General features: G+C 31.2%; 1 protein-coding gene across 4 annotated transcripts; it reads right to left on the minus strand.

Annotated features, from left to right (window-relative positions):
* Positions 1–699: 699 nt before the first annotated feature.
* LOC112766482 (urease accessory protein F) lies at positions 700–3,372 on the minus strand. Of its 4 annotated transcripts, none has more exons than XM_025812381.3 (2): positions 3,245–3,313; positions 700–1,628 (listed from the first exon to the last, which is right to left on the minus strand). In XM_025812381.3, the coding sequence occupies exon 2, from the start codon at positions 1,610–1,612 to the stop codon at positions 890–892; it is 723 nt and encodes a 240-aa protein (XP_025668166.1). In that variant the 5' UTR covers positions 1,613–1,628; positions 3,245–3,313; the 3' UTR covers positions 700–889. The 4 variants fall into 4 exon arrangements, 2 of the variants coding, with proteins under 2 accessions (XP_025668166.1, XP_025668165.1); XM_025812380.3 differs by having other exon boundaries at positions 700–1,666; XR_011874867.1 differs by lacking the exon at positions 700–1,628 and adding an exon at positions 2,125–2,780 and having other exon boundaries at positions 3,245–3,372.
* Positions 3,373–17,752: the final 14,380 nt, after the last annotated feature.

The raw sequence follows: 17,752 nt of genomic DNA on the forward strand, positions 1-17,752 counted from the left end.
TTTCCGGTCGACTCTCCTCAACAAGAAGAAATCGATTTGAGAACTTGTCATGCCACTCTTATAGGTTATAAGATGTTCGTCTCTCTTTTTAAAATATGTATTGTGATGACAAACAATTAAAAAAAAAAAAATAAACAATTTATAATTAAAAAGTTTAAATAACTAACCATTTTTAGCCAAAATACGATCAACAATTCTATTTTCATTGTCTTTTTCTTTTTAATGGCCACATGAAACATAATTCTTTGGCACAAAAGAGATACAACCACACAAGCGACATTTCTTTAATTTATTTCTGTAATTGGTTAACTAACAGATTTTAACATCATATTCATTTTTGTAATCTTATAATTAAAAAATCATATTAAGTATATACAAAAATCAGTCACTAATTAATTATTACATATAAAAATACGTATTTGATATCTACTAGATATAAGTGAATTTGATTTTTTATCTATTGTAAGTTTTAAATTTCACTCTGATATGTTTGATTATTCTAATAATTGATTATTTAGTTAAAAGAAACATGTAAATTAATATATACAAATATATAAATATTGATAACTGATTTTTTTTTGTGTAATTAGTATTTTTTCTTTAAATTCTAATCTTGTATATTTTTTTCCCTCTAGTGTACATTTCTTTCAAATGTCACCATTAAAAAAAATGGAAGATAGGGAAAAGGGATTGAGGGCATAGAAAAAAATAATTACAATTTTCAATGGCATAATACAACATTGTTATAAATATATATAAGAGCATATAATTTTTAATGGCATAATAATTGCAAACACACCCTAACATTGTCCCCTTCCATTCAAAACTCTACTATGTCTATGTGCTTCATATTATGAAAAATACAACATCAGCGTTATGTTTGTGCCTTCTAAGACGAAAAGAGCCTAGAAAACAAATAACCATGGCAACCCTGCACTATATCTAGCAGAGGTGCAACTTGGCATGCATCGTCAACGTCGCAATTCTTCCATTTCTCTAGTATACCTTCAGCATTAGGAACAAGTTGATGTTGCAAAACTGCAGCACCAAGAGGACCTATCAAATTCAACCTTGTAGCAGCAGAAATAACATCCCTCATTGTGATGTACATATAAGCTCTTTGAGAATCAGTACTATCTAATCCTAGTGTGCCACATATAAGTCCAAATATGGGAGCATGGTGAAAAGATACAGTACCTGACCCCAAAGAAGCATTTCTCATTGTTTTCAGAGAAGGGAGTTCCGAGAATACGGCTGAACCCACCCTCATTAGTGCAGACCCTTGTGAGATCGATGCCTTTCGGCTGACTTCATTTGTCAGTGTGGCATCTAATATTTTGTCAAGATTGTGCCAGGTTTCCAAATTGGGCGACACGGAAGCCGAGTGCACGAAAGGAAGGAGTAAGCTTCCTGTGTTCTCCAAGACATGGATAATGAATGTCTTGAGTTCATCTGGATTTGAGACCAGGTTGGACTGAACTGCTGCTTCAAGGCCAAAAGAGTGAGCAAAGCCGCCGGTGGGTAGAAGAGAATCAAGCAACTGCCATTGGCTCCACTGTGAAATGGAGTCTGCAAGGCGAGGTCCGTTGTCACACCCTTCACCTATTTGCATTGTAAATAATACTCAGCTGGCATCGACGACAAATATCAGATTCCCACAAAAGGCCTAGAAGAAGAAACCAGGCTTATACATTCAAATTCTTTAAGGAAATTGAAATATTTCCAGACATCATTTGAAAATGAATTACATATCATACAAGAAATAAAACTCAATGTCTCGACCAAAATTGAGCTCCCAAAAGCGTGATCTTGAGATCAAATGGAGACAACTCGATCACTGCTCCAAACCTATCTTCAAACAAATGCTTAAAATCCGGAAGAACCTTGAAAATTCCTCGGTTCCCATTCTTTAATTATTCTGAACTCTCTATGCCATGCTTATTAAATATTAACCATAATTCACTTACAGAGGGAGTAAGACATTTATTTATCAGATCTCATTATGAATTTGATCTCACTATGTTGTTCTGTGTCCAAACAAGGATTATGTTTTTTTCAATCCAATCAGAATCATATCTTCCAACATAACAAATCAGCATGTTAAAATGAAATTGCACAAGGAAGTAAGAGTTGCAACAATCTACTAATGGTGATTCTACATTATGTGATAAAAAAGACAAAACATTCAGTAGTTCCAACTTACAGACAATACACCTATGCTATCACATTATCTATTATCTCTGTCCCTAATATCATTACCCAAAAGAAAAGAGAAAAAAAAAAGAGGGGGGGGGGGGGGACTAAGACTCGTTTTCTTGGGATTTATCATCGTCCCTGTTCATGAAATGGAATCCCATAATATACCTATATTCTCCAGTACCAAGGCAACGGGAGCAGTAACCAAGACCGCTTCCGCCACAAGTTCTACACCATTTTGGCCAGTCACCTTTCGGGAGCATTTCCAAATGAACCTGGTTTGTCCTTCCCTTCCCACGACAATGGTGGCAATCGACTCGTCCACTCCCCTCACAGACTACACAATGCGGATCCGGCTTCTTTCTTCTCTTCTTCTTAACATTTGACTCCGTTCTCACAACCCAAGATGGCTTAGTGAGTGAGATGTGACTATGTGGCGACAACTTGGGGGAGCGAGGAGGAGGTAGGCCATTGAAACTCCCACTCTCGAATCGAATCATTGCCAATAAACTCAGGGTCCCAATAGCCATCTATCTAAGCAAGCAAAATATTTCCAGTATCTACTCCACCATGACCCTTGATATCTGAAACAAACGAGCTTCTTACTTACTTTAACATTTTCTCAAACATCTGGTGGGCATGATTGTGACTGTTCCTAACAGTGTGTATATTGAAGCAACATTGCATCCCTTTAACTGGATGGTTCTCCATTTATTCTATTGTACTATACACTCACCTAACTTATACATCCTCTGTAATCATGCTGATTGAAAAAATGAAATATTTGAGGATTAAATCATAAAATTTGCCCCAAAAAATAAACCAAAGAAAAAAAAAAGTCGAAACATTATTGAACAATATCATAGTACTTAATAATTTCTACTGGCAACACATGATTATTGAAGTAAGGAAGATATGCAATTGAATCCATAATCCATGACACAAAAAGTATTGAGGTTCAAACAAAATTCACAAAGCAATTTCAAGTTTTCAACATAAAGTAGAGTAATTCAGAGAAAATGAATCAAAAGGGTATGTGAAAGTTTACCAGGTGAAAAAAAGGTGGTGACTGAATCTGAGGCCAAACCAGAGAGAGAGAGAGAAAGAGAGATGTATGGTGTAAAAAATTAAAAATAGCTAATATATGTCCATCAAAAATTTATGCGGTAATTATTTGAACTTTTTCTTTTTAATATTGTATTACTAGAAGTGAAATCCTTCATCATGAACCAAACTATGTGTTGAGCACAACTATGGCCATTTACAAAACGTCAGTGACGTTTTGTGTTTCTTCAATTAAAATAATATTTTTTATTACAAAACGTCAGCGACGTTTTGTTCTTTCATGATTAAAAAATTTTTTTTATCGCAAAACGTCAACGACGTTTTGTGTTACTACCACAACCGTGTAGAACACCAAAATGATCAAATATTTTTGTATTTCACATTAAAATTATTCATATATAAAAATTTTAGCCTAATTATTTATGTGCATGACTTTGGTCTTTGGTCTCCTTGGAATATGCTGAATAATTTTTCCTGGCTTGGAACCACTTAACTGAATAAGATAACTTTTTTTGGGCTGTATATGATATCTTTCAATTAGTAGATCAATAATTAATTTGTTGTATATTTAGTTTTATATTAGATAAAATTTAAATTTTTAATATTTATTTAAACTGATAAATATACTTATCATTTAATCAATCTAAATTAATGGAATAAGATAATTTTTCTAAAATTTTTTAAAAAGCAATTTGATCTATATCTTTTACAAATTGACTTGTTAATAATTTGTCACCTAATAATTATGGAAAAAAAATTCTAAACGGTACTTGATAATTATTTCAAAAGACAATAAAGTCTTCAATAAAAAAAATCTTCTGGTTCTTGAACTTTATTTCTGTGATATTATTTATTTCTTCTGTCAATATTTTCTCTCTGTATTTAGAATAAACTTACATAGCATGTTAAGCTGTTAATTAATTTATTAAGAGCTAACTAAATTTGACGAACTTTTTTTGTTAGGAGTCTCATTGTCTTTTAAAGATAATTGTTAGTTTTTTTTTTTTTAGTTATCTTTTTAAATATATTGACTAAATTTATGATGTAAAACTAAGAAATATTAGTATTTTTTAAATTATTTTTATTTAAAAAGTTAAATAGAAGACATATTAGTGATTAACGAATGATATAAGTATATTCTAAAAAGAAATCGTTGACAAAAAAATTAATCAGTCTCACAAAATTAATTATCAAAACTCAAAAGTCAAATAGATATTTTTTTTTGAAGGTCTCATGATCTTTCAAAAAAATATCAAGGCTAGAATAAATATTCGTCCAAATTTTATATTTTAAATTTTAAATTCACATTATAGTCAAGTTGATAAATGATGATTCGATCTAATTGTATACTAGTCTACTAGGTGACCAGATTTTATAACAAAAAAATTTTTACTTAATCAGCATCAAACATTATTTCAATTAAAAATTTATTAGAATGAGTACTAATTTTTTAAGGAGATTGATAAATTTTTTATTAAATATAATCAATATTCATATTCTAAAGTGTTATCTTGAGAAAATAAAAGTGAATCGATTTGAAATAGAAGTCATCCAAAGTTTATAAATAATAAAAATGACAATTATGAATATCTGTAAAAGATTTTAATATTAAATTTAGCAAGTATATGAGTAGAGTAAGTTACTTGGATTAAAAAGTTATTGAGATGTATATTTATAAGAGAATCTAGAGTTGACCATAAAAAATCTTTCAGTGACATATCGTGTGCAAATAATTATCGCCTTTAACGAAGTAATCATTCTCATTGTAGGAGATTAAGTCTCAGTTTGTGTGTGAAATATTTTTGTTAGTAGATAGTTGTAAATATACTCTCAAAGTCAAGTGAAGTACCATATTAGAGGATTGATTTCTTATGTTTTTTTTTAACTCAATAGACTGAAGATTAATTCATCGCGAATTAAATTTTATTTAAGAATTTATCGATGATCAATGAGTTACTGCATACACAAGAAAAAATTCGAACTTTTGACACTTACTTAAACATACTAATGAACTGATAACTAAATCACTTTAGTTAGAAATCAAAATTATATCAAATCAAGTAGTATTTGGCAACTTGATGCGATTGAAATAAGCCCAAAGCATCTCCTCCGTCCTTGCCAAATCCCTTTGTCTTTGGGTGGATTGCAGAGGTTGAATGATACAATGAGTGAAATTTGGTTGTGGATTAGTCCTTTATATGTCGGATTGGAGAATATTGCGAGCAACAAAAAAAATATTTTTTCAATTTATTTGTTTGTCAAGAAAAAAATATAAATTTCTGTGATATAAATATAAATATAAATTATACTGATTTATTATAATTTGAAAAAAAAATGATAAATAGATTTTTGATCTTTTGATTCGCAAATATTTAAGTACTCGAAAATTTGAAAATACATTTAAGTTCCCAACCTTTTTAAAATATGGATATATCGATCCCTTATATTCACTTGGGTCTGTCAGACCTAGGAAAAAAATTAAACATGACTTCTGTTGTACTGATTGATATGAATGCACACATGAAAGAATTTTTAAAATGGGACAAATTAGACTTAGAAATTAATGTATCCAAATTTTAAAAATGTCAAAAACTTAAATATATTTTTAAATTTTCAAAAACTTAAATGTCCATAGACTACAAAATCATACATTGATCTATCATTTTCTCTTATAATTTTAAATTTGATATAATGATTAAACTTTTAAATTTTTTTTTCGGCTATTTAAGATTTCTTTGGATTTAATCTAATCTGAAGTTTGTTACTTTGTTTCGGTTTATAGTCTAATTGATGTTTGATTAAAAAAAATGAGTAATACCTCAAATAGGTCCCAAAAAATTTGGCGATTTAACAAATTTTTCCTTCAGAAAAATTAACTAGGTCCTGAGTTCCCAAGATTATTAGATATATACCATATAGGTCTCCAAGCCAGGTTAAACCGGTTAACACGATACTCTCTCTCCTACATGGGGATTGTAGGTGCGACGTGTCAGGTAAAGTAACATACGTGGCACTCAAGACACATTAGTCCCTGGACACATGGCTAAAACGACGTCATTTTGGGACAACACCAAACGACACCATTTTGAGGGGACAGATACGTCCCCACCTTTGTTCTCTGATTCTCCAAATTTCGACGTTTTAAAGTCAAATAGGTCCCCTAAAATTTTTGTTACAAGTCAAAAAGGCCCCTAAGTTTATAGTATATATGTCAAATTAGTCCCCTAGAATAAAGCAACTAGAACCATAATTAGAATGAAATCATGATGAAATTATCCAAAGTACGTTGAAATATGCAGTTTCAAGCACATGAAATGACAAATCTCAAGTACAATTACAATCAAACAATTAGAATTTGTCAGTATCCTCGTTTAGCATCTTGTTCTTTTATAGAACTTTGATCTCTTTATCTCCATAAATTGGATGAATACCAGATTCTAAGTTAGCAAAAGTGGGATCATACTAATACGTTGTCTTGTGGTCAACTGGTTATAATAATCCAAGTCCAAAAAAAAATTTCTATAGGTCAAAGAAATAAATCAAGTCATCAAGCAACCAACACAATACAACATCACAACAGAATACAAATTTCAAATACTATTATTGTTTTTGTTATTATCAAATACGTATTCGTAACCACTTCACAACTCTCACTTAAGCTACACCTATAACATACTATCTTTGATCTACCCTAACATCACATGCATGTTCATCATACTTCACTCTTTACTGCCAATTTAATGCAGCAAAAGCTAACCTAACTTACTTCAAACAATGACGATATACACGACACACCACCACCAAACAGTCCATGTACACACCATCAAAGCACCATTACGAATTTGGATAAACGTTAATGGGGTGAAGAATATGAAGGGTTACACTACAAGAAAAAGTAATATTTGTAACAAAAAAAATTGTTACAAAAAGTCGAAATTTTAAAATAAAAGGATTTTGTAACAAAAAAGGGGTTGTTGCAGTATGTCCCGTTACAAAAAGTTTTTGTAACAAAAAATAGAATTGTTACAATTCAAAGTAATATTTTGTAACAAATTTTTCTAATACAAAAAACTAAAAGTCATTACAAAAGTGATAACAAATTTTGATCTTCAAAATGTTTTTCGTAACAATTTAAACTTTTTTGTCATAATATTTTGTTACAAAATACTACTTGCTTTTGTAACATTTTTTATTCTTAGTTACAAAAATAGAAAATTCATTTTAAAATATTTAATTAAATAATTGATAAATCAATTAATTTTCTAAACATGCTAACTTAACATTTATATAATATATAATCATATAGATAATTAGAATATCTTACATGTCATTAAGATTCTTTTACAATAAAATAAATTCTACAAATTCAACTAAACACAACTTTTTCCTAACATAAAATTGTATCATATCGGATTTATAATTCTTGATTCTTCTAGCATATTTCAGTCAATATAAAGTCTAGCATATTGGCATCAATTTTGTACCCCTGCAAATATGAGCAATGAAAACCAAAATTAAAAAACCACATATAACACTATCTTCATCAGAGTAAAAATAAAATTAGAACTTACAAGTTAAAATTAACTAATTCTTAAAGAATCTATTCTCAAAGTTTAAAACTAGTCAATCAAGAATGCAAATTATCAAAAATTGACAATTCAATATATAAACTCGGCCTAATTAATCATAATTCAATTCATTAAATTTACATAAGTATCAATTGTCTAAAAATCACTACAAAGCATAATTTTCACCAAAGTCCTCATAACAAATATACTTGACTTTTGAAAATAGTTTGAAAATAGAAAAGTATAGCAAGAATGGAAAAATAAAACCGAATAACAACTTGACAGCTAAGCCACACTATCTTGAACTTTCTTGACAACTAAGCCACACTAATCCAGAGATCTCTTTTGCCACCTAATTTACTTTTATATGATTTTTTTTTAAAAATCGGCTACTGATTTAGTACACTTCAGAAAAACAGCAAGCAGTAACCAATTTAAAAAAAAAACATATAAAATCCATCTTTTATTGGATTCTCCTAAATTTTGGTGTGGTTGAACTAGAATTTCTCATCTGTCACCCAGTTCAAGTTCCAGAGAATCTTCACTTCTCTAGAAATTTTCACTTTTCTAGAAAAAGTTATACCTCTTGAAATATGATTTTGTTTTAAGGAAAGGATGCTGTCACAACAGTGAATAGCCCTGCTTCCAGAAAGCACAACTTTCTCTACAAAACTCGAATTATCCTAAAATTTGGACATAAAATACTAGACATCCTAATATTTCACCCCTCTTTGGTTTCACCTCCAAAGTATTTCAGAGTATTGAGATATGTGGTTTTGAAGTTACTGTTCCAGAATTCGGACAGCAATATTTCTGCAGAAAATGACCATTTTCTAAAAATCATATCTCCCAAACCACACATCAAAAAATTCTGAAATTTTAGAGGAACAATCTAGACATATCAAATTTTTATAAAAAAATAATTTCACCCATTTTGAGTGGTTAGATTGCTCCCAGTTTTGTTCACAAAGTGCTGTCTGAAACTGCATAATTCTGCAACATGTAAACTTGGTTTTGAGAGGTCAAAAATTGATTCCTAGCTTTTCATTCACTCTAACCTTGAATTCTAACTTTTTTTATCTATTGTGACTTGTTAAAAATATTAAATTAGCCTCAAGTACTCATGATTAATAAATCACCATTTTTGGTCAGTTTTCACATTTAAGCATACTCATATGAAATCAACAAGTTCTGCATTACTCAACACAATCCAGCCACAAATTACTCAAACAATTCACATATATTATCATCAATTTACTGCATCATATATAACAAATAGTCCAACATCATCTCAAGTAATCATTAGCATGTATCATCAATTAATTCAATCATAAAACTTGGCTTTTAGCCTTTCAACAAATTCTGCACTCTAACAAACAGAATTTTCAGCATCATCAGCATTTAATAAATCAAACACAGCATCATTCAATCAGTTTAAACAAAAAGTTTTCTAAAGTTGCAATAATCAAAATTCTATACACGCATCCTCATCACAGAAACTATACACGCATCCTTAATAAGAAATTCTAATCAAAATTCATAAATTTCAATAATCAACATTTATAATCAGTACAATTTAACAATTCATAGTATTTTTTCTTTGAAAATCTCTTTACAGGAATAATCACATTTTGTTTTACATGTATCTTCTTCTTGCTATCAATTTAGCTACATAACTTGAATGCAGATGGCTTTAAATATTAGTATTTACACAGCATCTCATCAATTTAAATTCCATATATATATAATAAATCAATATATCATTCCATCCATCAGATTAACCATTATCTAAGTCTGGAATAAGACATGACTTAACGTTTTTTATATACATGAAAGGGGGTTTGGATGATTGACACTAACAGGAACTCAGGAAGAACAAAATCAATCAATATTATAAAGCCTTAATCAAAACACTAACAGGAACTCAAGAAGAACAAAATCAGAACAATTCACTAACAAGAAGAGAAGAGAAGCAAATTTCAAATTTACCTAATCAGAACTTCTAATAACCAAATCCCAAATTTCAGAAGAGAAGCAATCTTAATCAGAAATTTCAATTTTCCAATAATCAGAACCCTAAATCCCTAATCATAAATTCCAATAATCAAATCCCTAATCAAAAATTTTAATAACCAAATCCCTAATTAGAAATTCAAAACATATAATTTACCTGAACTGAACTTGAGCAGGGGCTAGAAAAGAGAAGAAGACCAGCGGAAGATCAGTCGTTGTCGCCGTCGTCCTTCAGGCCTTGAGGGTCAGAGAAGCTCCGTCGCTGTTTGCAGTTATTTGCCATCTGAAAGAACGCTTCTCCTCCAGACTTCCAGCAGCAGATCCGGCAAGACACAGCTCCACCGACGGCACCAGGAAGCACGATGATGACAGCTTGGTGAGACGCGACAGCGGCGAAGCATGATGACAGCAGAGACAGCTTCGTGGTGGCATTTCCCTTCACACACGCTCTCTCTCCTCTTCGTGATTCTTCTCAGGCTACAGAACCGGCTTGATAGAAGGCAGAACGGCGACTGGGCAGCGACGAACGGTAGACTCCAAGGTGGCGACGGCGCAGTGGCACTGCGGACAGCCCCCCCTTCCTCCCTTTTCTTCTCCTGGCGCGACTCTCTCTTCCCTCTTCCCTCTTCCCTCTTCCGTTTCTTTCTTTCTTTCATATTTCTGTGTGTGGGTGTGTGGAACAGGTGACCCCTGTGTGGCTGGGTGTATGTGCATGCTGAAGAGGGGTGGGGGTTCTAGGGTTAGATTTTCCTAAGGGTTTGTAATTTTAATTAAATTAGGGAATAGAGTATTCACTAAAAATATAATTTAATCTCTTTAAATTTCTTTAAAACATTAATTAAATTATTAATTTGTTAATTAATTCTTAATAAGTATTTTAATTTAAAATATAAGATGATATAATTAATTATAAAAATTAAAGTATTAAATTCTAAAATCTCAATTATTTAAATTAAATAGTATAATTTTTTTTACAACTACTAAGTCTTATAATTTAAATATAAAAAATTATTCAATAATTCTAAAATTCAGTAAAATTTTTATTTTAATTACCAAAACTTGATTTAATTACTCTCAATGAAATAATTTTTGAAAATAAAATCACTAATAAATAAATAAATTTGGAATCAACTCAAAATAGGATTTTTCAAAAGTTCTGGATCTTACATAAATAATTTTTTGAAAATAAAACCATGAATAACTATAATAAATCACAATACAAATAATTTATTATTTATTTTCTAACAATCGTAGATTTTACCGGCTTAATGATGAGTGTTAGGTTAAGGTGGGTTTAGGACTAGTAGAGAGAGAAAAAGAGCTCTATATTTTATACTTAAGGGAGTTTTTCAAAATTTTACTTAAATGGACGAGGATGGCAAACAACAAAATAAAAAATAAAGGTGAGGGTTAGAATTAGAATTTTTATTTTTTATATTTGTTTTTATTTTTAAATTTTAACTATTTTTATTTATGTTTAATAATTAATTTTTTAATTTAAAAATTTAATTTTTAATCAACATTTAAGATTTAATTATTAGTAAAATTATATATTAATTTTATAAAAAAATATAAAATAATATATACCATTTTTAAAAATAAATCATTTAATCTTTAATTCTTTTATAAAAAATAATTCTTTTAATTATCTTAGAGATTTTAATCATTTAATCGTTTAATTCTTTTAATTATCTTAGAAATTTTAACATTTTAAAATAATTTTTTTACTTACAAAAATTTTTGTATTTTGTGACAAACAAATAACTTGTTACAAACAATATTAAATTTTGTGATAAATTAATTTTTTGTTACAAAATAATTGGAGTTTTTGAAACAAATGGACATTTTGTTACAAAATATTTTAAACTTTTGCAACAAAACAATGGTTCGTTACAAAAGCCAATATAATTCGTAACAAAAAAATCATGTCGTTACAAAATATCAAAACATTTTGTAACAAATTGTATTGTTGTTACAAACATTATTATTATGTAACAGTTACTAATTTTTGTTACAAAAGAATAATTTTTTGTAACAATTTTAAATTTGTTACAAAGTTTTTGTTACAAATGTTCAATTTTCTTGTAGTGTTAGTTTGTAAAACCTAGGTGAGGGTTTGTGATACTTGTAATTTTATAAAGAGAAAGGGAAAGGAAGAGGTTTTTTTTATGTAAGGTACTCACTTAAATTCAGGCACCTTTTTGACTTATAACAAAAATTTTAGGGGACCTATTTGACTTTAAAACGTCGAAGTTTGGAGAATCAAGGAATAAAAGTGGGGACGTATCTGTCCCCTCAAAACGGCGTCGTTTGGTGTTGTCCCAAAACGACGTCGTTTTAGCCACGTTTCCAAAGACTAATGTGTCTGAGCGCTATACCTGACACGTCACACCTACAACCTTCACGTAGGAGAGACAGTGTTGTGTTAACCGGTTCAACCTGGCTTGGGGACCTATATGGCATATATCTAGTAATCTTAGGGACCCGAGACCTAGTTAATTTTTCTGAAAGACAAATCTGTCGGACCATCAAATCTTTGGGGACCTATTTGGGGTATTACTAAAAAAAATTGAACGGTCTGTAAAGTTATTAGGAAGGGATGAATATAATGTTCAGAAGGAATGAAAATGAAAATGGCATCGTACAGAGAGAGAGAGAAAGAACATCGACAATGCTACAGCCATTAAAACATGTAACCAAATGCAATTCCTCTTCTCTTCTTTTCTCATTCACAATAACAACCCTTTTTCCTTTCTTCTTCTTCTTCTTCATCTTCTTTTTCTTCCGCCGACGTGTCCCCGCCTTCTATCGGATATGCTATTGCGGGTAAGCTTGAGATTGCACTCCACTTGAATGCCTGAGATTTGGATACCTTTAGTTACCATATGCTTTTGAATGTCCTTGTTAAGAAGAATTATTTCGATGCTGTTGATGTCATTGTTAGGAAGATTACGATGAGGGGTTTTGAGAATCGGTATACCAATACGCTTGTTATGAAGGATTTGTGTAAGCAGGAAAGGTTGGATGATGCTAAAGAGTTATTGTTTAGCTTGGTGGATGGTGGCAAGGAGCTTCATGGCTCCGAGGTGAGTGTTCTTATCAGTGTTTTGTGTGGGAACAATAGGTTTGATCATGCTATTAAGTTGGTTAGAGAGTTTGGAAATTCGGGTTGGTGCCGTTGGATCATACTTATGGAATTTGGATAAGGGGTCTTGTGCATGGCGGCCGGTTAGACGAGGTCTTGGAGTTTTTCAAATAGAAGAAAAAAAAGATAAAAGGTACATTCCTTGTTTAGCCAAGTAGAACGTGTTGATTTACAGGCTTTTAAGGGAGAAAAATAGGCTCAAAGAGGTGTATGATTTATTGATGGACATGTATGAGACTACGGTTCCACCGAATATGGCTACCATAAATGCTGTGTTTATTTTATTTTTGAATACTATTTTTTAATTTTTAAAAGAAAATTTAATAGACAAGTACTCTTTATTTTATTCCATTTTTATATCTAAAGTTTTTTTTTTGTATAACTGTAAATCGAGTACTACTGCTTAATATGTAAAAAAATTTCTTATATGAACCAGCTTTAAATAATATATAAAGGCAATACTACAATTTGATGTCTAACTTTTGAAGAAATTATGTGCCTTCAAATAATTCATTTCACAAAATAAATTTAATGGATAAAATAGTAACAATAATTTTTTTAAATATTTTATCTTTATTATATAATATTTATTCAAAAAAATTTTCGTAATGAATAGATTTAAAGATATGTTATTGCACACTACTATATATAAAATGCCTAATAACAAACAAGATTATGAATTTGATAATAAATAATCAAAATAAATTTTTAACAAATAAAAAATTTTAAAATAGACAATACATTCATAATACTAATAATAGTAATTGTAATAAAGTTAAATTTTTTGATTAAAAATAACATTTTAATATAAAAAATTTTAATATTATAAAAAGAGAAAGTATGAGGAGACAATAGCCTTATTGTACAATACATACAATGGGGTTTTTTAAATTATGGGTAATTATTTAATTTTAAATAATTCCTAATTTAAAATTTAAAAGAAATAAAAATTCTGGTCAGTTACCTAAATCCATCCAAAAACTACTTCCCTCTTCCCCTTCGTTGTTATCTTCTAACCCTAATTTATTGGCACCGTTCACCCAATAATCCTCTTTCCCAGAAACCGCCACCGTCACTCTCAGCAATCATCCCACTCACCGGCGGTAGAGGCTTCGCCACCGTCAACCATCGTCCGCCCCCGTAGCCCCTCCCCTGCGCGTCTGTCTCTCCCTCGCCGGCAGAAAAAGTAGTAGAGGGCCCCATTCGTCCCCGTCGCGCATCTCTCTCTTAGTCGCCGGTAGCCATCAACGCGGAAGGCAGGTCCTTTCCTTGTCCCCAGTTCTTTCTATTTTATTTATTTCATTGCTTTTAATTCTGATTTCTGCATATAGATTAGGCTTAGGACTAGTTAATATCTGTTGCTAGATTCAATGTGTTTGATGGTTGAATTTTATGGGTTGATTACTGCTTCCATTGACCTGAATGCTCACATGATGCACATCATATGTTCGATGAAATGTCTAAATGAAATCTTTTTGTTTAATTCTTATGTATGGCCAGCATTTGACTTAAATTATATCCTCATAAGGCATTATAATTTACAATTGTGCGGTTTGATGTGATTTCTAATGATGTTTGAGCTTGAATTTTGTTATGCACTTGTTTGTGATTTTTTTATCAAAACACCAATTTAGTTAAAAATTCAAATATTATCAATTGTTTGATATATTTTTAAGAAGTGCATACCATGTTTTATTGAGTGATTTGAATGAAATGGTTTATTCATGTTGGTTTTGAACATAAATGATCACATGCATCATCACTCGTTCTTTGAAGCTTTTGAGCAATTAAAATTGGTTTTCATCAATATTATTGCTTTTTGAACAAAGGGCTGTGTTTTTGTGATTATTTTATACTCTTTGACATGAATAAGTGGGCTTCTTTTTTATTGCCTTGATTATTGTCTTTGTGCTAATTTTGATTAACTCTTGCAAATTCAATACACAATTGCAATAACCAAGCTTTGCAGCCTCAATTCACTCTAAATTGCTTTAGTCTAAGTTGTTTGCATTTATTCCTTTATTAGTTACTTAGGCTCCTTAATTTTGGAAAACCTCACTTTCTTTTGAGCATATTACACATTTTCAAACTTTTTTCCTCAACATTTTACATATTAGGTTTGTCTTCATATTATCACTCTGCGGAAGTTCTTTAATAGAGTCCATTTTGGTTGAACCGATATGTCGTGTTCCATCTTCCGACGGCAATGAGAATTCATCACATGCACATGAACACGTAGCAAACCATGATGTCGTCGAGGGTGAGAAATCTAATATGGTGAGCAACGTTCGTTGAATGCATTGATAATGAATAGTTATTTTCATGTGAATTAGATGTTCATGCTCAATGCAAGTGGCGTGTTTATTTTTATGTTTAATGCTTACCCAAATGCATCATAAGCATTCATGATTCAACCAAACTTATGAAGATTTTATGTTCATGGTATGCTTTTATGTATGAGAAATTTGCATGTGTTAATTAAGCATGGCATATTAATGTGACGCTGGATGAAATTAGGTCTTTCTTGGACAAACTTTTATTGGTATATGAATTTATATGACATAATGTAAATTGCATGTATAAACATGAGATTGTTGAATATGAAAAATAGCGAATGTTATTATCATCATTAAGATTTAATTTGATAATGAAAATTAAATAGCCAAGAGTTAGTTATCAATGGATGGGCGACATAATATGCTTCCTGCATGTTCAGTTTAGAATATACATATGATCACACATGATAAACACTAAATGAATAAAAAAACAACTCTAGTCACCATTGGCTCTGAAACCGATGTCTAGACTATGTGCTTGGTAGTTGTATCTACTGCATGTTCATGTATGTGATGTATAGTGACATTGTTTGTGCTAGTTAGTGAGGTTTCTTTTTTGGTCTATGTGCTTGGTAGAATGATTGACTTGATTTCGTTTTTGGGTCGCATTATTTGTGCTGGTTAGTGAGATTTCAAGCAAATGATATATACTAAGGATTTATCTTATCATTTTTTTTGGAATTGTAGGCCATACAACTATCGGACGTTATTGAGGTTGGAAGTGAAGAGATGGATCTTGGTTACGAGGTTTGGACTCTAGAGGTCGGTGCTCATGTTGGCCGCAATGAGCCCCACCAATTTGGTGCGCTCGTATGTTTGTTAAGCTCATTCGACAATAGTTAGTTTCTGTTGGACATGACTTTCAGTACGTAATTCATGTATTAGATACCATAGACGAAAATGGTTATCTGGTCCGGAAAGAGTAGGTTTATTTTTAAAAAAATTTGGATGTTCGTTTCTAAATATTAATGATGTTCACCGTTATTGTATCCATCCGGATGGTTAATTTATTAGACAAGCTGGATGTTCATTCTGATTATATGATCCCACTTATTTATTACACAATTATCCCTACTCACAAATGTTGGATGTTCATCTTTGCATATAACTGGATGTTCAAACCGTGGTCACTATAGTGTCTGTTCAGGACGCTTCATGAAATCTTGGCTCAATGACAAAATTCAAGAACTCAATGCTTAACAAATTCAAGTCATTTGACTTTGGAAAAGTAAACATAAATCTCTGGATAAAGATAGGATGTTCGTTATAGTAAGAATCTAGATGGTTACTTTCGCAGGAACAATGGATGTTCACTTTCGCTGTAACATCTGTTCAGAACGCTTCATGAAAACTTGACTCAAGTTCAAATTTCAAGAACTCAATGCTTAATAATTTCAAGTCGTTCCACTTTGGAAAACTAAAGATAAATCCCTGAATAAAGACATAGATAGACGGATGTTCGGTTTAGCTAGAATATGGATGTTTCCTTTCACAGAGAAAATGGAGGTTCACTTTCATGCATTTTTTAGAATGTCATGTCTGAGTGAATGAAGACCAACATATTCACAAAATTACAAAAGGTAAAAGAGGGTCTATAGTTACGTCCTCCTAGTTTCACATAAATAAATTCCCAAGACTAGAACCAATGTATAAGCAAATCAAAAGTTGCATTCTAGTATCAGTATGCTACTTTTTTCTGCCCTTGACCTTTTCCATAGGTGGTAATCCTTCAGCCCGTCGCGTTAACATCCTCGTGCTAGGTGCTGTGAGTATGCTAACACCTGATCACGCAATTGGTCCTCTGTATATATGGGCGACGCCGTAAACATTTTCATACCTTTTTACCCACCTAATTCTTCGTATCGACTGCAGAAGTTTGGACGGATGTCACGCCGCTGACACCTGCAATCCATTGCAATATGTTTTCAATTTAATAACCAAGAAACAAGATAGATAACAGGACAAGGTAACATTTAAAAAATTCAGTCAATATTTGGTACCGAATTCATATTCCTTACAACAACATGGCAGCCCGATTAATTGATGTTTACAACCGGCAATAGTGTTCCGAATATATTTTAAATTAGCCACTAATTTCAGTAAAAATTGGTTATTTCTAACTCAGATTAGAACCAAGGTTGCGCATCATACAAGGGTGTGTTGACCTAACAAAATCAACCAAAAAAAATTAAAACAAAAAATCGATCAAACATCAACCGATTCAATGAAGCCTTCAATCTAATAACATCAAACTACCATTCACGATCATCAAAATCAATCCTCCAATTGTCCCTATAGTAAGCACATCGAATTAGGAGGAAAACTATATTCAAGGAACAGCGACGTGAATAGATACTAATTTAGCCACCAATTTCAGTTATAATCGGTTCTTAGTAACTCATATCAGAACCCAGTTTTTACGTCATACA

This window comes from Arachis hypogaea, chromosome 17, assembly GCF_003086295.3.
Source record: "Arachis hypogaea cultivar Tifrunner chromosome 17, arahy.Tifrunner.gnm2.J5K5, whole genome shotgun sequence".
Taxonomy (NCBI): Eukaryota; Viridiplantae; Streptophyta; class Magnoliopsida; order Fabales; family Fabaceae; genus Arachis; species Arachis hypogaea.

Excerpts from the sequence above, each read along its gene's own strand:
- LOC112766482 (XM_025812381.3), bottom strand. The coding sequence starts at position 1,612 with ATGCAAATAGGTGAAGGGTGTGACAACGGACCTCGCCTTGCAGACTCC.